Below are 22,291 nucleotides of genomic sequence, written 5' to 3' on the forward strand. Positions count from 1 at the left end.
ATTACTGATGCAAAAACACACCCCTACAAGAGGAACAATGCATACCAACTTTTTTGTTCTCACAAACTTCAGTTAACTGAGCTGCCACTACAGCCCCTGCTGGGAGGTATGTCATCCATCAGCACTGTTTATGTGGTAGCAGTGTAGTGTAATGGTTAGGGGACTGCTCTTGTAACAAGAGGTACTAGGTTCAAATCCCAGATGGGGCACTACAGGTTCATCCTTGGGCAAGGGTATTAGTTTGCTCAACAAAAAAGTAATAAGCTCAGAAAGTTCAGAAAACTGCTGTTTGAAATCACAGCAGTTCCTTGATTGCCATTATCTTAAAAGTTGACGAGGCTCCACGTTTTTAAATGTTGAACAAAAAACCCATTACAGAACTGATTTGTCAAATAAAATCTCCCTTGTATCTCTGTGCTAAGGTCTAAAAGTGAAAAATAGCTCAATCATCCCCACATGAGAGAAGCCAGACATTATAGCTGCCAAACTGTGGCATGACAATTTGCAGACAGTCAATGCATGATCCAGATGTTTCCAGCAGAGTGAATTCCCTTTCAACAGCAGGTGAACTTGCTTAAATCTGCTCGCAGTTGGATGTAGTTTAATGAACCGAAGCAAAAAATAAAAATCTGTGATAAAGTTAGCCTATTTTGAACTGCATTAGACATACTGTACATGCAGAGGAATGCACTGTGAAAAGGTGTGATAAAGGTGGCAACTGAATGGCCAGCAAACAATACTTGTTCACTTCTAAGAGGAGATGGCATTTATAAGTCACAGATGACTGCTTTCAGTTTGTATTCAAAAATATAATTTTCTGCATTCTTCATAGAATACACAGCCATAGTGTTTATGGCTCTACACAACAATTGTAAGATACAGGTGCCAATACTGCCAAATCACATTGATATTGTAATATTCACCTAAGCAAGTAACAAGACACAACACGATCACAAATGAATTACAACAAACTATGTCCACTTCCTGAAAAAACATGCTGTGTTCATAACACAGCAGAACTGCCACATCAGTAAAACAGCAGATTATATCATTCTTAATATCCTTCTGTGCATAACTACTCTACATCTATAAGCTATGTATTATTATGATGATTGGTATAAGTTCACACTATCTATATGAAAATAACAAACGTGGCAACATAGCCTAAATTTATTTGTTGAGCCTGGACACAGCAGACAGAATTCTGACCAATGGGGAAGGGAAAGAGGTCGCACACAGTTCAGAGTAACGTGTGATTTTCAGCGGATGGGGGCCGAAGGGTGTGACATCACAAATAAGAAAACTCACAGCCGGCCATCAGTTCATTTCCAGCTCGGTGGTGCCGTGGGTGCAGACGGGGCGCGCTGCAGCGTCTGGGTTAGCGTGCTGCTTAGCGGCGGGGAGAGCTCGCGGTCATGCAACAGGTCAGGTTACCTTCTTCTTGAAGCTCTGCTCCACGTCCCACAGCTGTGCGCGGAGTTCGGCCACCCCCTCCTTCGCCACCTCCGGCTTCTTATTGATGCGGTTCCTCCAGTCTTCCTCGCCGCTCTTCCTCAGCAGAGCCAGCCTGAGAAGGAAGGGCCAGTGTATTTACTGGTTTGTAAAGGTATATGCACTGCATGCACACACACACACTCACATTCAGATGCACAAACAAGCACATTCTGTAACAGACAACCACATACTGTATAAACACACATACTCCCACATGACCTTTCTTCTCTTTTTTTTTGTAAATGTGGTGGCCAACATAGGACTCAGAAAGTCCAGTTCTCACCCAAATTTTGAATAGCCAACTGTCTGCATTCATGTACAACTCCCACTGGCAATTCAAGAAAATTTAGACATCTGCAGTCCTGGTCCGCAATATGCGGTACCGCACATCAGCTTCGTTTCACACTACAGCTATACTCGAACACAGTGGAGTCAGAGGAAGACCTTTGACATGCACCTTTTGCATGCAGTACATGGGCACCAGTGGGAGGTCACTAGACAGCAATGAAATGCAGACCTCTAACTGACTGAACCCTCCCACACTCAGGGCATGTAATCAGCAATCGCGCATCACCCTATAGAGGTACCAGCCACAGTCAGCACTGGTGCCTTAACTGAATGAGTCATCCAACGGCCCAGTAACACACATCCTCTGATTGATGCAAATGTCTTGCAGAATGACAGCAAGTTCTTGATGAATTGGTTAAAACAACAACAGCACTCTACCCTAGTTCTTCACTAGGTACACACTTGCTGGTGCTGGTCAAGGGCAAAACAAATAATAGTCAAAACAACCAAGACCACACACAGATACGTAATCCCAGTTCTTGTTGAGGATGCTGGGCAGACTGGGGAGGCTTGCTGGAGCGTGGGTAAAGTCTCCCAGACTGATGGCATGTCAGTGGCCGCTCCGAGCCACGGCCACAGTGACAGATGAGAGCACACCCAGCGCGGAAAGAGCCGATGTCCAAACAGAACCTTTCTCCCGCTGCCTGCTGGTTCACTGCTTCGGTACTTCAGTGTGCGAGGCAATCCCTCTTCCTGTTCAGCTCACTGTCAGAGACGAGTGAAAAGAGCCTGCACGGGGACTGCTCACACGGCTAGTGGAGCTGTTCCAGCTCGACCGGTTCAAAACCAACCGCTACACGAACACGAAACAGTATTACAGTTTTATTCAAATACATTGCATTTAAAAATCTGAATGCTCAGTTCAATTCTCGTTGGTAACAATGGCCACTGCACTCAACACTCAGAACTTCTGAGTCTAACTGGGTCTATGGCCTTGGTGATTCAGGAAAACTGCCCAGGGGTGATTTGTGTATTAAGCCAGCCGACACCACAGTAATGGGGTAAAACATCAAAACTCCAAACCACCGAGATCATTTCAGGCTGTGTAACTAAACTAGGCCCTCTAAGAAATCAGGCTTGTCTTCCAGATCTACTTCAGCCAAAACAAGCACACACAAGAGCACACACATGAGCACTATCATTCAGGCTGCTGACAAGTGCGGTCATAACCGGAGAATGAAATTGTTAAAACCAAACCATAAGGTGCAGAATGAAATTATTAAAACCGAAAAACGTTTGACTTCTATCACCGGCTGCAGGGGAAAGGGGAAGGTTTCATCTAACCAGACGCTGACGGCACATTAGCACCAAGCTTGCGTAGCGCCCAAGCCAAAGGTCACCTGCGGTAATCAGTTTATGACGGCAGCGTTTATAGCAATGAAAATCTGTCTATCAGCAAGCATCTCAAAAGGGCGGTCTAACAGGGCTCGCCAAGTAACACGAGGGAAGTCAGCTGGGCGTTTAGAGGCAGGAAGAAAGTCAAATGCCAACCGTGGACGCTGGCACAGGAGACTGTGAGACAATCAGACCATAGACTATGCGGGGAAAAGATCCATTTTTTTCATAAACTCAGTATAAACTGGCTGTTGTCATGGACATCCTGTCACAAACAAGGGGTCATTGCTCACCCTCATTCCCCCCACCCCCACCCTCCGCAGACCACTGTACCATTCCAAAACGAAGAGACGTGACCCAGGAGTGACGTCCCGTGTCTGTTCACAAACAGGCTTTGTGCCCGTGACTGGGGGGGACTGTTCTCGGGTCTGTATGACAAACTTCCTGCGTGGAACTAGCAAAGAATCCCCAGAAAAATAACAAAATAAGGGAAGGGCCACCGACTGAGGGGAAGCGGCAGCAGCAGCAGCTACCAACGCAGCGGGATGCCCCCAGCAACGCAGCGGGATGCCCCCAGCAACGAAGCGGAAGCCGCTGACAGCGTTGTAACGCCATGAAAGAGCATAGCCCAAAACTACAGAGGCGGCGTCCACGCATCACTACCAGAGTCTGTTAACATAAATGTCTTACACACACACACACAGCAGTGTGAATGTGTTACTCGTCACTCGGATTCACGTTGTTTCACTGCACGTTTCGCATACAGCGTTACAAACAGCACCAGCTGATATTCACCGTGACTGAGATGTGGCGATAAAATGGCACTGTAACACTGCCCCCTCCACATTGAATATTAACTACCAGTTCAAGTTCTTATAAGCACCAATGGACATTTAAATGACCCGTATTTAATAATAATCATGTTAATAATCATTTATCCAGCTGTATAATTCGACACGATGTAAATGCTATGTAAAAAAAAAAAAAAGAGGAAACTGCCCAGTTCTCTCAGGCCGTTCGGGTGGGCTTTAGGTTAGAGAGCTCAGAAAGTAAATCCCCTTTAAGTTGCGCTGAGGCAACCCACGTTCTGCAATGAGAGCCAAGGCGGGGCTCTCACACCTGCCTGTCGCTGAGTCCACCAGACGCGGTCTGCCCTATCACACCCCCAACCCGAAAAAAAACCCCCAGTGCTGTAACTGAAAGGACACCCTGAGCTAACGGGCCATCAAAGAGAAAACGAGCTGCACATTCAACAAGGTCAGGAAACGCATGAACCTGATGCCATCGGCAGGGGAAACCTCCCTAAGAATTTTACTGCTTACAGGTGCAGCCTGTCTGTAAGCAAGATTTTGAGCCCATTAAACCAACAGAAAATAGTGCGGTTTCCACACTCAAAGCAGCGAACAAGGTAATTCACTGCATGTTGCATTCATCAAACCCTTCCTGTCCATCCACACGTACAGAATACTGTATTTACACACACAGAGACAAACATAAACAAGCAAACAAACAAACACACACACACACACACTGGCTGCACAGAGGCACAGCAGACTCTACCCACGCAGCCCCAGCGTACCTCTCTTTGATGGACATCTGGCGCGCGGACATGGTGTCGTCCGGGTCGTCGGGCTCTGGGGGGCTGTGCTGGTCGAGGAGGACGAGGTCGTCGTCCCCGCTCAGCCGGAGAGGAGAGAGCGCACGGGGAGCCTGAGAGAGAGGGACGCTCCTCACCGCCGCCTCGCTCGCCGAGACACTGGCCTCTGGCAGCTCTGTGCAGACGTACGCACGTACACACGCACACACACAGACACACAGAGCAGAGCCCCAGACACAGACACAGACACAGAGCCACAGAGCCACAGAGAGAGAGAGAGAGACATACACAGAGCCACAGACACACACACACACACACACACACAGTCACAGAAAAAAACAACAGGATGAGGTTAGCAGAGCTCCAGTGCAATCAATGTAGTTTAGGTGTCAGCAGCTACACTACATGAGTACATACACGCGGACACACACACAGGCAGCTCACAGCATAGTGGAAACAGCAATGCAATGAACCTGAATGAGCTGTCGACACGCTCGCACAGGATCACAGCCAGAAAACTGAGTCCATCTCTTCCCAACTTGTTCGGAGGAGGAGGTTTGACTTCGCAAACATGACGAGGCTGATGCACGGACAAGCAGTCTATTGTCTCGCTCTCTCTCTGTCTCTCTCTCCTCGCTATCTCTCTCCTTCTCTCTCCTCCTTTGTTTCTTCTCTCTCTCTCTCTCTCTCACTCCCTCTTCTCCTCTCTGTCTCTGTGGGGAAACCAGAGTTTGAAGACCCTCCTCTCTCCCGTTCTCTAACCTCCCCCTACTCGCTTCTGTGCCCTCAGATATACGGGCAAGATTAATATGGCACGGCAAAGCCGAGAAAAGGCAAACAGGAAAACCATACCGTCTGTTCTGTAAAATAATTCCACCACAGGTCATGTGACATGACACAGAGACAACAGGAAACACGTTTTTATGGAAGATAAAACAGCCACAAAAACACGCATGCAGTGAAAGTTCAAATAACTATTTTCGTACAGACGATTGTCAGTTATCTGCTTTTCAAACACCCATAGATGATGGATTAATTTTTTATTTATTTATTTTTTTTAAACAGAAAAAGAAGAAAGTAAATGTTTTGGAAAATAACAGAATTAGATTCAGCTAGTACAAACTCTTTCGACTCTGTGGGGAACGTCTAGAGTTCGCAACTGCTGTGCTAGCAGTCAGCAGTTGTGTGGCTAAACACGTCCGCATACGTGTAAGAGAAGGCCAGGAGACAGACGGAGAGTCACATGGGGTACAGGCAAGAGGCGGGGTCACGTTCCCGGTCGCCTACCTGAGGAGGCGGGCCTGTTCCTCGGCACGCCCTCGGCCTCGTAGAGCTCGTGCGAGGACCGTGTCTCCCTCAGGGGGCCGCAGCGCTCCGCCCTCTCCTCGAAAACGGCGCTCTCGGCCTTCTGCAGGGCGCGCGCGCTCTCGCCCCGGCCCCGGCCCCCAGCCGGGGGGCTGCCGCGCCTCGGGACGCGGGGGTCCTCGTCCGCTTCGCGGCCGGGCTGGGGCAGCGACGGCTGCTGGACGTCCCCCTCCGGGGAGGGCAGCTTCCGCTTGCTGCTGCCGCCGCCACCGCCGCCGTCGATCGCCGCTTCCCCGGGCCACTCCCCAGGCCCCGCCCCCGCATATCTGTGAAAGGCTCGAGGCTCCGCCTGCTGATGGGCGGCGTACTGGAGCTGCTCTGGGGGAAGCGGGGAGCCCTTCGCGCCCCCGTCCGGGCTGGGGGTGGAGCTGTGGTGCTTGGGCGTGGCCCTCTCGTAGTAAAGGGGGCTGGACTGCGGGGTGGCGTCCATCAGGACCGTAGACCGGCCCAGGTGTATGTCTCCGGCGTGGGCCGTGGAGACCGTGGTCACCGCAGAGGAGCTGGGCGTCGCCGCTGCCGCGGAGAGGAGCCCAAACTTGTGTCCTCCTCCGTGCTGCAGCTACAGGGGGCGGGTGGGGGGCAAGAGGAGGGTTACAAGAAGGTCAGTCCACAGGGGCGGTTACAGTAAACAGTGCCCAGTAACAAGAATCAGGCTCACAGTGCCGATTAATCATGCTTATCAATGTGACCCGCGTCAGCGTGACTCGCTCCACATCCTGTTGATCAAAGCGAGGGTCTGGTTTAGGGTCATTACGCTCTGCCAGAAGCTCGTAGCAGCGCAGAATGACTCCGGCCGCAGCCAATGGCAGCGCGAGCTTTAAACGGACACGTTGAGCTCACTCGAAAAGCACGATGCGCGGGACAGGACTGGGCTTTCACATTTCACCAGTGCGTTTCAGCGAGAACAGCAAAGCGCATCAAACACGATCAGCCAGCCCACAGAGGCCTTCAGTTCATTGGATGAAACTACTAAAAAGATTTTATGAAACTACCCAGGGACTACCATTTAAAATATTATATAAGTAAGTGTCAAACAGCCAACCAAATAGGTGGACAGACAGGCACATTCTGGATATACGGGGTGAGCAAAGGGGACTAGATGCTCTCCATCATTGCCATTTAATCCATTTAACGGAGAGCATATCCATGCATGTGCATAATTATGGCATGGAAACAAGGTGAACCCCAACTCTGAAGCACTCTTTAGGACTCTTATATGTTGGTTGGTGACTTGTTCGCTCTCTTGCTCAAACCAATTTGAATACCTTTAAATTTCTACAGAACATTAATGAATGAATGTCTCACAGGCAAACAATGAGATTCGCATTTAGAAATCCAGGATGCTTTTGCTTAAAATTGATGTATTCAAGCCATTCCAACATGTGGGATGCAGACCTTTGTTCACTTCACAACGGAGTCATTCATGCCAAAATGTAGCATACCAAAATAATTTTGATTTCTCACATAACATTGCACAATCTCCTCATTGATAGCAGAGAAACACACAATCAGCATGGCTGGCCTGAGAAGCGTTTCAGCGGCAAACGGTGATCCAAAATGGCGCCTTGAAAAAGGGAAGCCCCTTCGGATGTGCGTGAAGAACATACAGGGCATACACTGTGCTGTACTTTAACGGCACCCCAATGACAAGGCCACTGACAACTGGTGGAGCTGAGCCAGGCTTTAGCACACAGCTAGCGCAGCGTCACAAACGGAGCATCCAAAACCGCGTGCAGCGGGCTTCCCTTACTTGCTCAAGGTAATAACCTCTCGTCAGATGCTCTACAGTGCCGTTTGTCAGCTCAGAGAGACCTGTGGGTTTCGGTTCCTGTACCAGAGACAGGCCAGCGTTCACTTACTGGTCAAAGTACGGTACACGCAGACACCACAAATGGATCAAATCTTAATACTCTTAGAGAAACCTATGAGAATTCTGCAATACAGAGTGGAAATGAGAAAATGTTTATTTTATTTTCAGGGAGTGTTCTTATCTTTTTTTTTTTTTTTAAGGAAAATCCAAGTAAAAGCACCATGAAATCACAATTGATTTATTTAAGCTGCTGAAGGTCCCCCTCACTTGGCAGGAAACGGGGGCGGAGGCCACGTTTGTGCGTCTCGCAGTACCTGCTCCACCTCTCCCAGGGTGATGGGCTGGGTCTGGTAGCGGGCGTTGTTCCTGCGCTGCCGGGTGTCCGCCCGGGTCCGGGTCACCTTGGTGGGGGGCTGCGCCAGGCGGTTGAAGAGCGCCATCTTTTCGGCCAAGCTGAGGGTGCAGAGGTCAGGCTCCTCCTGGCCCTCCTCGGACGGGACGAGGGAACTCCGCCCCTGCTGCGCCTCCCGGGCCTCCTGGGCTTCCCGGGCCTCGCGGGCCTTCTCCCGAGCTACTGATGCATGCTGGGAAGTGGCCTGCAGACTGCCAGCGGTGGGCGGGACAGAAGAGCAACAGCGTCCAATGAAAAAGCGGCGCATGCACTGCTCGGTGTCATGCACTGGAAACCCACGGGAGGACTGCACATGTACCCTGAGGGGGAAATGTCAGCAGGATGGTGGCATTTCTCTCATTACCACGTTCAAGTGTGTCTGAGGTTTCCATGACTGCTCACACAGCAGATCAAATCAGATCAAAACTAGCACACTAGTTGCAAAGGTGGAAAAACTCTAATGAACCAACAACATGCAGAAGACAACATGCCAAACCAAACAGTGCTCAATAAGTCATTCATAAAACAAAACTAAAGAGAGTACTGGGGCTAATAAAATATTTTGTTTTGCACTGGTCAATGGGTTACTCGTGTGGCTTCAAGACCTGATAAAGTACTTGTGAAAGAACAAAACTATCACGGCAGAAAGATTTCTGTATTCTTCAAGGGGCAGTAAACAAAACATAATAATCACTTACATGATAATTACTGATTGCTAAGCTGTGAAAATATAGAAGCCAATCAGATACCTTCTAACCCTACATAGGTTTCCTGCACTTGGTCAGAGTATACTGTTCACGTTCATAAAGAAACATACTGGTTATGTACAGAAATATTCAGAATACAATCAGAATATTGAATATGGATTCAGTTCCATGTAAGTGCATGTCTGTCTAAATTCACCACAACCAGCTGACTTAATTTCTGAATCTGATTGTTGCATGTGTCACAAAAACACAAAAGCCATTAGCCATGTGTAACTGAATACACACAGCAAATGATAACTGTAAGGTAAACTACGGATACCGTTTCAAAGGCCAGTCCTAGCGCCTCAGTGAATTATGGGATTCCAGTGACATTGCGAAAAGGGCGCCCATAGATCACCCCCCTGCTCGGTGCAATCCGCCCACTTCGTCCTGAGGTTACTGCGGTCAAACGACTTCAGTTTCAACCTAATGTTTCTCACTTTAGTGTGAGTTTCATTTTAAGATTTGTACATGTATCACTCCACAAACACCTGCAAGTCTTTTTCCTTTTGCCCTGGGGCGGCCACACGAACCCCGCGAAGCCTTAACAGGTATTACCTCTGACATTTACCACCAAATCCATGTTACTGCTCGCACGAGAGGGGGGGGTTACACGTACAATCTTTTAACGGCGTGCAGGTATGCGCTGTCAGAACCAAAATACACAGCCATTTGGAATCAAAATGTTTAGTTTTTACTGAAAAACGATGACATTTAAAAGGTGCAGCCTCTGCTTCTACGTCTGTGCTTGTTAACAAAAAGGCAGCTCAACTTTGCAACCATCAGTGATCAAACTGAAATACAAACAGCAAACAACAGATGGCGCCACATACCCAAACTCGATACCAGAGGCCTCAATTAAATGCTAACACAAATAGTCAGCTGACACAGATGTGCACTCGGTCCCACAAGTTAGATATGTATTCATGCTCCACCAGTCTCTGTGAGCCACAGAAAGTCCGCAGCATCAAACGTGAGGTCAGTGCGGGGTCAAACGCGGTGTTAGGCAGGGCGGAGCCTGGACGCGCGCTCCCATGCGCTGCTCCCTGCGTCTGTGAGGCGCGCGGATGCAGAGGGAGGCCCCGCGGTGAGGTTAGTGCACGGGGGGCCCCCGCGCAGCGGCGCACGCCATCGCAGCGGCGGTACCTGAGCGGCGACAGGGCGCTGCTGACTACAGCGGGGCTAGGGAGGCGCGACGCCGCCGTGAGGGCCGCCCCCGCGCGCGAGGACGAGGAGGGGGCTCTTTTAACGGAGCACAGACAGGGGAGACAGGGTCACAAACACAGAAGAGGAGGAAAATACCTGCGTCATTCCCAACGAACAACTGTGAGGTCAGGCTTTTTATTCATCTAAATGACACCAAATTAAATAAATATGAAGAACTACTGCAAACACGTTTAAAAGGCAAGGCAACTGTGCTTGGTGAGTCTCTTAGTGTTTCTTTGTCCCAAGCTGAGTTCCAGGCACACTAAGAGACTCGTCCCTGAGCCTACCCTATGGAATTCTATACAGCTGGTCCAGGACTAAATTAGCAGTGAGCCAGGGACACACATATATTTGCATAGTGTTTTGTTGCAAAGCCATGGTCATAAACTGCGAATGGAGTAGAGCTCAAAACATGACTCCTGACTTCCTGTGGGGGCTAATTAACCAGTAGAAATGTATCAAATATGACATTCTTAACATACATGTCTCCCTTTCTCCCCTGATCTCAATGTAATTAAATGGGTGACAGAGGTTCTTTTTCTCATGGCCACTCCAACAGCATTGTAACAATCTGCAGCGTGGGGCTTCAATCTACAATTTCAGACTTGCGTTTAACTGGCTTATGTGCTGGACCATGGAGTTTTCACCTTTTCACAAGTTGCCAGGATACCACTAAAGTAGCACTTCCCCCCTCCCTTCCCTAACACACCTCAACCACTGGCTCACTAGCGCCCCCAGTGGCAGCGCAGACGGTAACGTACGTGGCGGCGATGACCACCTCCTCGGTGGTGACGGGCTGGGTGCGGGAGCGGTCCTGGGTGCGCCTGAGCCGCCTCTCCACAGCCGCGTTACGGGAGCGAGGTTTAGGGGCTCCCACAGAGGTGGTCTTCTCCAGCTCCTGAGAGAGAGAGGGGTGGGAGAGAGGGGAGTGGAGAGAGAGAGAGAGAGAGAGAGAGAGGGAGAGGGAGGGAGAGAGGGGGGAGGCGAGAGAGAGAGAGAGAGAGAGGGAGATGTGGAGAGAGACAGAGAGAGAGAGAGAGGGAGAGGGGGAGAGAGAGACAGAGGGGAGAGAGGGGGTGGGAGGGTGAGGGGAGGCGAGACGGAGAGGGGAGAGAGACAGAGGGAGACAGAGGGGGAGGGAGAGGGAGAGAGAAGGGGGATAGAGAGAGAGGGGGGAGAGAAATAGAGAGAGGGAGAGAGAAAGAGAGATGCAGAGTGAGGGGGGAGAGTGAGAAGGAGAGGGGACAGAGAGAGAGAGAGTGTGAGACAAGGGCAGCATGAGGGGAGAGGATAAACAGGAAATGGATATCCAACCCACTGTCAATTAAAGACGATGTTCTTATCAGTAACTTCCCACTCAAGTTTCTCTACAAAATCCAATAGAGATCTCAGTCAACAGCCACGTACTAGGATGACAGAGTCAATGCCCTCAAACAGTCACTGACTCACTGCAGCACAGGCATGCCCACATCGGAGATCTCCCTAATTAGAAGCAGTATCAAGGCAAAAGTAAGCTGCTTAGACCCCACAGGCCGAAAGCCAGAGCCAAACGAGACATGGGAACACAGACGCTGCAGAACCTACACACTGACCAACTGGCCCTCCCGCAGTACACACCTGCACCGCCATCCCCGCCCTATCAGAGCAGGTGGCCCACTCGCAGATGTGTTTAATGTACTCATTACATGTCCCAACAGTGGGTACAGAGCACACAAATTTGCAGTGTGGTGATGATGTCTGCACTGATTCAGGGAGCAGGAATGCGGAGTGCTGGGAGTGGGAGGTGTTTGTGGGTGAGAGTTCTCCTGGCACAGCCATACACATGTATCTGTGCAGGGGCATATGTGGTCCCCTCTCTAATCTACTTGGCGGGGGTGGGGGGGTGTGGGGTGTAAACAGGGTAGCAAGGAAAGCAACAAGGAAAACACTGAGCACGGCCAATACCCTGAAGAGGGACCTCTTGGCTGCCACACTGAGCTTGGCTCTCTCATCCAGCTTCTCTTCATCCGCTGCAGAAAAGGCCAGGGGAGAAACCCAACGGTCAACTTAAACAAAACATCAATTTAACATATTATACATATATATACATAACTTATATATATTATACATATATATTTATTGTATACTATACTACCGAGGAAAGTTCGCTCAGAGCAAACACTTACTACCACTTTCTAAAATTCTACGATTATATTTGGAAGGTTTATTGGGATTTTAAACCTCACTGGAACACAGACACTTCTGTTTTAAGGTACTTAACCAAGTGCAGTGAGGTTTTCTGCCCGCTTTTTCAAATAGCAGAAATCAAGATCCTATTCCCAGTTTGTTGCATTAAAACAGCGCTACTCAACACCAGGTCCTGTGGGCCGCAGAGTCTGGAGGCATTTGCTCCAACCACATGATTTCACAAATTATTTTATCCCCTTGCTTCAGGAAGTAAAGTCATTAGTGAAATCAGGTGGTGTAGTGGTTGGAGCAGGTGGTTGGAGCAAATACACTATGACCAAATGTATCTGGATAATCCATGGTCTGGGGCTATTTTTCATGGTTTGGGCTAGGCCCCTTGGTTCCAATGAAGGCTAATCTTAATGCTACAGCATACAATCACATTCTAGATGATTCTGTGCTTCCCCAACAGGTATCCACATACTTTTGGCCATGTAGTGTACCTGCGGACACTGTGGTCTGCAGGACCTGGATTTGAGTAGCCCTGCATTAAAGTTACACAGAAAAAGGACAGCAAACATGGCCTCGCTTTGAAACTCAACCGCAATATCATAACTGCTCCAGGTGGTGAGAGCCGTGAAACAAGAGAGTCTTGATTACGTGCACATTTAAATGTGACATATGTAGGAATAACAGCCAGCATAGTCTGCATAGTGAGGAAAAGGAAAGGTCAGTAGTGACTGATGACAAAGCTTCCAATCTGCGGCCCAGAGCCAAACAGGTGCTGGACACTCGGGGGAAAAGCTGTGGAAATGATGCGAGACATCTCACTCCATCTTTCAACGGCACAGATGGAATGACGCTGGTCTTTTCTTCATCAACGTTACGACCGCCTCATTATAGGAAACAGAGCCTCGGCACCAGTCACGCAGCTGAGGATTACTACCGCGGCTCTGGATACCGCGAGCAGCGATAATGACCGCATAAAACAGGCTCGAGCGTTTTGCGCTCTTTAAAATCAGTTTCGCATCATTTGCAGGCTCAAAAAAAAAACGACCTCAAGGAGCGTTTCTCATAATTAGGGCTTTCCTAGCTAAATACATTCTGAAATGACTGAAACTGGGTCATTAAAGATGCACATTCATACACAACATACAAATATATGCCAAGGTCAGAAGTGGCAAAGTGCCTTCTTTTAAAGTTCACTTCTTTCTTAAAACTGCTGAACGAAGTGCAATCGTTACAAAAGGTAAGTTTGGAGCCGGACAGACTCTAAAGACGGCGTCAACCGCCGAATGGATCTGGTTCTTACCTTCGGTCGGGAGCACAGGACTCAAGCAGGACCTGGAGAGGGAAAAGCAGAAAGTCAGCCACAGGTCTGAGGGCACTCAGAGCAAGAGGCCCACGGGAGAGGACCTCTAGGTGTGAGTACACAGAACAGCCAGGCGTGAAGCCTGGAAGAGCCGCGGTTTTCCCATGAGAGGAAGTGCAATGAAATGGGTGATTAGAAAACAGGACGGAAGAAAAATCAGCAGCGGTAGTGAGTGGCTAAATCCATGAGAACTAGCGATTAATCCGTCCGCTCGTGCGCTTGGCTCTGGGACCGTGGTTAGACCCCGTTCACGTCCGGTAGCGACAAAGACCAATTCATCTGTGGGACACCACATGCTCCTGGTCTAGGTTTGATGTCAGCCAACTGCACACGGACCTTCCCTTCATTCCCTTAATTCAACAAAAAATTATTTGTCCAGCTCTGTCGCAACTGAACCATCACTGCTCCCCCTGACCGTAAGCCTTCACGGTCCACTATAGTCACATGCTCAGAGAACCGTAACCACACACAAGAGGATGCACCAGCTAAGGTAAACAAGAACCCTCACCGACACCTCATGCACTTTTGATAAGAATTATGTGATCACAGAGGGATTAGGAGCTTTCAATTTCATAAAAACAACAGACTAAAAAACATTTTTGGATCCATTGCAGTTCATATATCCAGGTAAGTGATCAATAAAAGTATAGAATAGACCTGTAAACACTGTAGTTTCTCATCATACTTCACCCAAAATGACACAAAGAGGAAGTGAGGGGAGGTATTGATAAGAGTGCAGCGGCTTTCATCTTTCAAATGAACACACAAACATCTCCAATGATACTATTCAAAAACACTCATTCATTCCACATCTCTGGAGTACTGCGACTGTACTCAGTTTTGAGAAGGGAAAAAATATTGTAATCGAATTCGCTCATACTTTCATTGCGAACCTTAAAAGGAAACGGCAAGTTTCGGTAGGCAAAGCATTCCGTGCTGCACCAAAGAAACGATTCCGTGGACGGGAATAGTTCCGAAGGCCTTAAGCGGGAATGTTACGTGCACATGCGTCCCGACGATCCCGGCATACAACACCTGCGAACAAGATTCAAACCCACTCCAGAGCACTTGCAGCAAAGAGCGTACGCTCGACTTCCTGTTCTACTTTTTAAGAAAAAGCTCTCCTTGTCAGACACAGGAAGTCCCACAGGAAGGCTAGCACCTTCGGTTGAGTTTCTCGGCCTCCTCCGCACACGCAGCCTACCTATCGGACTCCCGGCGCTCTGCGGAGGTGACGGGCTGCGTCCTAAACCTGTCCGAGGTCTTTCTACCTTCCCCGGGAGAGATATAGCGCCTCGGCCTCCGAGCGCCCCTGTCCCACTGGGGCTTCTCGGATGCATCGAAACCTGATGCGGCCGGATCTACTATAGCCTCCCTTTCAGCACGAGAGACAGAGAGAGAGAGAGAGGGAGAGAGAGGGAAGGGGAGAAAGAAAATGACAGCATTTAGACACGGACAGGAAACATGAAAAAGTGATTGCGATCAGAGAAGTGATGCAACTTAAAAATAAATAAATTAAAAATTAATCAAAAAAAAAAAGAAAAGATGATTGCCCAACCCACACTGCAAATGTGACCCACACTGCAGGTTTATTTTATTATTATTATTGTTTTAATCGGAGCTGTAGCAGTGACAGAGCAGAGGCACGGCAGGTCTCTTGCAGTGGCGTGATGAGTGTGCGTTCCAGGTGAGGAAGCCCAGGATGCGGTGTTAGGACACACGGAGCCACGCCCGACCACCCGCCAGCCCCACCCCTCCCTCCCCCGCCGCAGGACACAGACGCTCAGCACAGACTCCCCAGGACGCACACGGGCCTGCAGGGCCAAGCGCTCAGCTCTACCGGTTACCGCGGTGATTAGCGTGGGCGTTAGGCATGGTGCGAGCAATCAGAGCCGTTACTGTGGATTAATACAGGCGGGGGGTGGGGCGCAGGCGGCCCGGTACTGTACCACCTACAGTTCTGGCCTCTGGGTGGCGCTGGCGCTCTCCAGGTAGGAGTGGCGGAGCCGGGCCACGGAGACCTTGGTGTCCAGAGGGCCGAGCTCGCCGTTGGCCACGCCTCCCTCGCAGGCGTGGAACTCGGCGGCGGCGGCGGCGTCCGGCCCTGGTTCAGCGATTTTGAGGGGAGTGGCCGGCTGAGGCGCCCCGCAGTCGGACGCGGAGCGGGCCAGCAGCTTCAGCCTGGCGGCGGCCACCTCTCCGCTCCTCTGGTGATGCGGGACGGCGTCTCTCCGCTGCGGGGCCTCCCTCGCCCGGCCCTGCCGCGTCCCGCTGCCCGCGGGGGGCTCGTCCTCGGGCGGGGTCCAGACTCGCCCGTCCTGGCTCTTCTCCCGGCGCCGGATTTCGGACGGGAGCACCGCCTTCCTGCTCCTCAGCAGGCCCTCCGTCCTGCCCGCCGGGGGGGCGTCGTCCGCCCCGCCCCGCCCCTCCGGCTCCGGCTCCTCCCACCGCGCACCGCCGCCCCCCCTCCTCGCCTCGGAGACGGTCGGCATGGAGAGGTAGCTCTGGCAGTCCTCGTCCCCCGGGCCCCCCGGGCCCCCCGCCGTCTCCGACGGGTCGTCGTGCGGTGGGGTGGCGAGCCGTGGGCGCCCGTGGGCGGGAGGGTCAGCTCGAGGGGCGTACGCGTGCCTTCTGGGCGCCGACGAGTCCGACACCAGATCAGGACTCCTCCGCACGCCCTCCTCTTTAGCCAGCCTCTCTCTAACTTTGATTCTTCAAGGGGAGAGAAAGGGATTAAAGACTCTTTAGCACCAGCTCATCCTCCAAGCTGCAGCGGGAGACCTATCAGGCACTCACTGTGTATTCACAGGGGTTTGCTTAACCACAAAACTATTTTGGCGTGGGGTGGGGGGTGAAAATGTCACTAAGGCTCAGAAATCAGATTTTTCTCCCCCCATGAAACAGAGGATATTGAACTCCCAGTGTTGCCAGTGATGCAGGCTGCTAACCCATCATGCAGAGGGATGCAGTTGGGTGGCCTGAACATATACTTTTGAAAAAATCTGCAGTTATCAGTGCTCCCAGGAAGAACCACAGAACACGTCAGGCCTCCTGCAGGGGGGGCCTACAAATGTAGCCACCGCCCAGTGTGCACTTGTCCCACTGCACTACACTCACACTTAGACTCTGTTCCAGACAAATACGGTCACAGTTATGAATGGGCCAATCACTGTACAGCAGGGTTCCATGTTCTGCTGAGGCATACGGCACTATTTTGCAGGCAGTGAGGGTGACTGTGTGACGCTTCTTTATCATTCCACTGAAAGACAATAGACTGGCCTAAACGCAAAGCTCCCTTGCGATGGCAATGGGAAGCACACTGCCAGCTTAGGAGAGGAGGCCCAACCCCCCCCCTTCTGGAGGGAGGAGGGGGGAAATCGGCCCAAATACCGACATCTGCTCCTAGAGACCCTTGCAAGCTGCTCTGTACATGAACTCAGTCCACCCCGGCCAAGCAGCCTGGCACGTGACAATGGCCTGCACCCCGAGGTATGCCAACACTGGGGAAAACAACAGCATCCAAAGTGCAAAGGGGGACAGGGAGCTGGTCCTTGACCCCCCTCCAACACCCCCCAATATTTACAGAGAGGCTCGTGGTGCAGCTGTTAGAACTGTCAGCACTCACCTGTTTGTGCTGCCTGTGGCCTAGAGCTGACCTGTTCCCACAGAACCCCACGACCCCTTTCAGACCACCTCCTCAACAGCACAGTCACGCCACAGCCACCCCCCCCCCCAAAAAAAGCTAATAGTACCCCCTCTTTAAGCTATAGAAGCCCCCAAGTGACAATAATCCACTGACTTCACTTTTAGAGAACCTGACTCCTACAAACACTATTAAAGCTGATGCCAGTCTATACAGTGAACATTAAAGTGCACTCCAGATGCCTGCCTCCATATTCTAAAGAGTTATTCACATGTGAGCAGCCATAAACATATTTGATGAAGAAATGAAAAGCCTTTGCATATCACAGACAGCAGTTGCATTCAATGTGGACTATTAAGAGACCACTGGCTCTTCCTCTTCTGTTCACTTAAACTAGCATCATTAATTTACATGAAGCTGATTATAGGTTTAGCACAGCAAAAGCAGGACTACTCAATGGATTATGGATGATGTAATCTCTGGGAACTTTGGCCAGCCTGAAATAACCCCTCTTATTCCAAGAACAGCACTGTGGCTAAACAAGAGACATTTACCAAACTGCTACATCACACAAAAAGGACATAAAGCAGCTTGTTTTAATTATAACTATCATGCTTTGCATTTGCTACAGCTGACAAATTAAATGAAGGAAATGCAACTCAATGGCTGTCAGCTAAGACAAAAGTACTTCAAGGACAAGGGCACCATTACCAACAAAGCAAACAGTATGCGAAGTCTGTCTACAGACCAAATGTCTCTTTATAAGCTTACCAGCAAACCAGGGATGAGAGCTCAAGCATTACCTCCTTAAACTTCAGTTTAAGGAGTCAATATGCAGAGTCAATACATGGATATCAAACTGCAGTCCTTAAGCCTGTCTACAGGCTTCCTTCTTTCCCTAGAGAAATTGGGAACAAAATATACTGCATCCAAAATCAATTATCCTACTGGTTTAATGAATTTCCATGATGGTTCACTGGTATTTTCTTTTGTTGTTTTTACATAAATCATCGGAATAGCCAATCTACACATCTGTGGTCGAGGAACACAAACATCTTCCAAAAAAAGCAGAACGACTACATATTTAGATTGAGATGTTAATGAATGCGTTAAAAATGGACAAATTATTCAGCTTTTAATCTCCCCAAAAGTGTCACACACAAAAAACCCAAACAAAACAGCGGGTAAGAGTGTGAAGGGAGCGAGGATTATTCTAAGCATTGCCATGGTTACAGGCATGACGGGATGGGGGTTAGGGGAGAAAGGGTCTCCTGTTAGGATTGATTCAGGGTCAGACACACTCCACGCTATCCCAGGGTACCTGGAGGGCCAGTTGATAAGGGAGTGTGTGTCGCCTTCAGAGTCTGTCCGGAGGAACCAGTCAGGGCTGCGTGGGAGTGGCGGTAAAAGACAGCTCAAGGTGAGTGCGTCACGCCAGCACGTTCACACACACACAATGAATACACCAACCAGGCCTGCATTTCCCCCCACAGCGCTACGAACAGGGCACGAGCTCTCCGCGGCTAAGCGTGCATCTGCAATTTCGGCCAATTACTGGGTACGCGTGTCCTCCGGAGGGTAACGGCGTCGACACGCAGGACGATGGAGAACCACACGCGCGGTTTCAGGACGCGGCGTGAGCCTGAACAGAGCCTGTTCAGCGCCTGACCTTCACTGCCGCACTGATTTAAAAAAAAAAATCTTTTTAATACGTCAGACACACATCTGAGCACCGGCAGGGGGAGGGAGTCATTACTCCATTTTGACGAGGCTTCGATTTGACGGCAAGAAAACAAATTGAGGGAACGTCACGGAGACGGATTTATGATATTATCCCCTCGCTCATAAGCCAGCGCGCTGCTCTCCATTGGGCCCAGCTGTGAGCTGGATGTTGACATTCTCCTCCGGCACGCCGCGTAACCCGACCCCCGCTATGATGTCACTCTCCGGGGGCTGCCAGGTTTTGAAACTTGAGAGAAGCAGACGGAACGCAGACTGAAGACACACGTCTCGAACCCTGACCATCGCCTGAGATGTCAACATTTTTCACTGCAGACTACAAACTGCACGCTGCGAAAGATTCAAAAGAGAGAAAATAACCCATATAACCTTACATCCATGTGCACTGTTTATAATTCATAATTGACCGCAATCAGAGGTCCACCCTGATTAAAATACCTCATTTAAAGTTTGAATTACAGGCCTTCAAATTAAATTGCTTGTACGCCACTGCATGTGTCTTCCTCAGAAGATTTTCTCATGCTACAGCTCCACTGTGGTAGTAACCAGCTGGGAGATGTTCTGTACAAAAAGTCAGGAAAGTGCCAAAAAGTAATTGGGTACAATGAAAACATACATCTAACAATGAAGCATTTGTTCTTCAGATGGTTCTAGGGTACAAAAACAATGTTGTTAAATAAGAGTGTGAGCGTGCTTAACTGCTTCAGAGGAGACTGCAGCAGAATAGAAACAAGAAACAACCTGAGTTTCTATTGTTGAGTACTATTGTACTCCATGTTGGAACTGAGTAAGAACGTGCAGGATAAGTACACTGTAATGCAAGAGCAGGTAGAGGAAACACACCCTGTTAACCCCGTTTATGCCCGCATAAGTCTCTACCACTCTTTTTGAGAAAATCTGTGAATGTCTTTGTGTGTGCAAATTATTATATGTAAGAAATCTCTGGAAAAAATCTGGGCATTCATGGGTTAAAAAAAAAATATATATATATATATATAAAAGTGCCGCACAAGCTGCATTCCCAGTAGACGTGTTCCAGTTCCATCTATCTTTCCAGCTCCTGCATTGGACTGCCTGCAATGTTAGCACATAGTGTGCTTCTGACCAACTCCATCAGCGCTGATATGACTTTCATTGAACCAGACCGACCTTTCATCAGAAAGCACATCATTTAAAAATAGAACTCAACTCGTTTAAAATAAGGCCTAATAAGAAAAATACATAATGTTCTTAATGGAAAATAGCACACTGTCCCACTCCCCCCAGTTTGAAACAAATAAAATTAGCCCATCATAATTCAAAATCTTTGACACGCTCACAAAAATAGAGGCCGCCTCCGAAACTGATGGGAGGGCCGATAAGTTTGCACATAGTGATTTCGGCGTTGGGCGTCGGAAACACTCACCCCTGTCTGTGCAGGACGCTGTGGGCCTGCTGCTCAATGAACAGGTCCCCGGCAGAAGCGGCGTGTTTCGGGGAGGGCAGGGAGGACCGGCGCCCCGCCTCGGGGGAGTAGTGCGGCACCCCGGCGACGGCGAAGTCCTTGGCCGGCGTTCTGGCGTAGGCGGAGACGTCCATGTAGGACGGCTGGTCGGGGGGGCTGGCTCTGAGGCCCCGGTCCTGGGCCCGCCTGAAGTTCTCCAGGTTCAGCAGCCTCTCGCGCTCGGAGAAGCCGTCCCGCGTCTCCCGGGCGAGGTCCTCCCCCCGCCGGTCCTCCTCCTCCTCCTGCCCCCGGTGCCTCTCCGACGGGTCCGGCTCCCGGTGCGCTCGGGCGTGGCGATACGCGCAGTCCCCTTCCTGGTCCAGGGAGATGCCGTAGCGCTCGGCTAGCTGCCGGCGGCGCTCCGCCTTGTAGCGGGCGATCCGCTCCGCCTTGGACTCCAGGCCCGCCGCGTCGGCGCCGTACGCGGGGTCGCCGTGGAAGGCCTGCGGCTCGGTGCGGCACCGCGCGCGGGACTGCCGCTCCGTGGAAGCCGCCTGGATCTCCGGGCTCTCCGCGTCCTCCCTGCCGTACTGACGGCCTGGGACTGCGAGGGGGGAGAGGCACAACAGACTCTTACAACCCAAATAAGATCAGCACTCAGAGTGGATCAAACGACAGGACATACAGGGCAGGTAAAAGTACATTTACTCTCATTACAGCCACCTTTGAAACCTAACACAGATGCACTTTAGTTTGAGTTTTGGACAGCAAGGCTAAAGGCAAGTTGTGAAGTCGTCTCTTCCTACATTTTCAAAGTTGCATTTCCCAAAGTAGGCAAATCTGCACTCAGGCAAACTGTACAAAAAGCTGAATCATAAGTATCACAGGCCAATGATAAAGCAATAAGAAAATTCTCTGAAATAATATCCCAGAGATTGAATTCTGTCCCAGGACCTGGTCTTTCAATCTCAATCCAAACACATGGATTATGACCCAGGATCAATTCCTAAGGGCATAATTTATCTAAAACACAGTGACTGAGAAACTTTTAGAGAGAACGGGCAACAAAATAAAAAAATGGCACTTCAAAGCACATCTGTCAAAAAAATGTTGCAATTCCAAGGAATTTAAGGTCCTGTAAACCATTTTTAAATATATGAGGACTCATGGATTTTGGGAACTCTAGTTTACCCTAATGATGTCCTGCTCCAGTCATGAAGCATATAACTCTTCCCTCCCTACCATAACCCCATTCAATCTCACCATTCAATTCTCAAATTTCATTACATCACTTTAAACTTAAAGTCCTAAAATGCAGCGCTGTCTTCTACATTTCAATACCACAAACCCCTAATCACCTCTTTACTATGCTCTTAATACTACGGTTCAACACCGGTAGCCAGAATCTGGACGTATCCTCTGCCTGACCTCCAACAGTCCCTAATCATCCCCAACCCATCGTGAAATACGACAGTGCAATGTATAAAGGACACTTACTACCACTTATTTACAGCCATATTGTTCTTGTATGTTGTAATTTGAATGCATGTGCATTTTAGCATTATTCAAGCACATTGTGTTAAAGGATACACATTTAATGCTTAATTATTGTACCTGTCTTTGTGGAGAACCATTCCTAAAGCATTATCCACCCC

General features: G+C 49.7%; 1 protein-coding gene across 16 annotated transcripts in view; it reads right to left on the reverse strand.

Annotated features, from left to right (window-relative positions):
• Positions 1-22,291, reverse strand: part of svila (supervillin a) — a 98,736-nt gene that overhangs the window by 29,539 nt on the left and 46,906 nt on the right. For 10 of the 16 annotated variants that reach the window (XM_064332389.1, XM_064332390.1, XM_064332380.1 and 7 more), the window contains exons 6-18: positions 20,619-21,240; positions 18,795-18,860; positions 15,787-16,542; positions 15,035-15,205; positions 13,771-13,802; positions 12,237-12,301; positions 11,054-11,190; positions 10,233-10,328; positions 8,264-8,552; positions 7,890-7,967; positions 6,062-6,698; positions 4,757-4,949; positions 1,435-1,567 (exon numbers count right to left, since the gene is read on the reverse strand). In XM_064332389.1, coding sequence (XP_064188459.1) covers positions 1,435-1,567; positions 4,757-4,949; positions 6,062-6,698; positions 7,890-7,967; positions 8,264-8,552; positions 10,233-10,328; positions 11,054-11,190; positions 12,237-12,301; positions 13,771-13,802; positions 15,035-15,205; positions 15,787-16,542; positions 18,795-18,860; positions 20,619-21,240 — 3,275 coding nt within the window. The remainder of the gene's footprint in view (positions 1-1,434; positions 1,568-4,756; positions 4,950-6,061; positions 6,699-7,889; positions 7,968-8,263; positions 8,553-10,232; positions 10,329-11,053; positions 11,191-12,236; positions 12,302-13,770; positions 13,803-15,034; positions 15,206-15,786; positions 16,543-18,794; positions 18,861-20,618; positions 21,241-22,291) is intronic. The other 6 variants (XM_064332381.1, XM_064332392.1, XM_064332387.1 and 3 more) reach the window with 5 other exon arrangements.

This window comes from Anguilla rostrata, chromosome 4 (assembly GCF_018555375.3).
Source record: "Anguilla rostrata isolate EN2019 chromosome 4, ASM1855537v3, whole genome shotgun sequence".
Classification (NCBI taxonomy): Eukaryota; Metazoa; Chordata; class Actinopteri; order Anguilliformes; family Anguillidae; genus Anguilla; species Anguilla rostrata.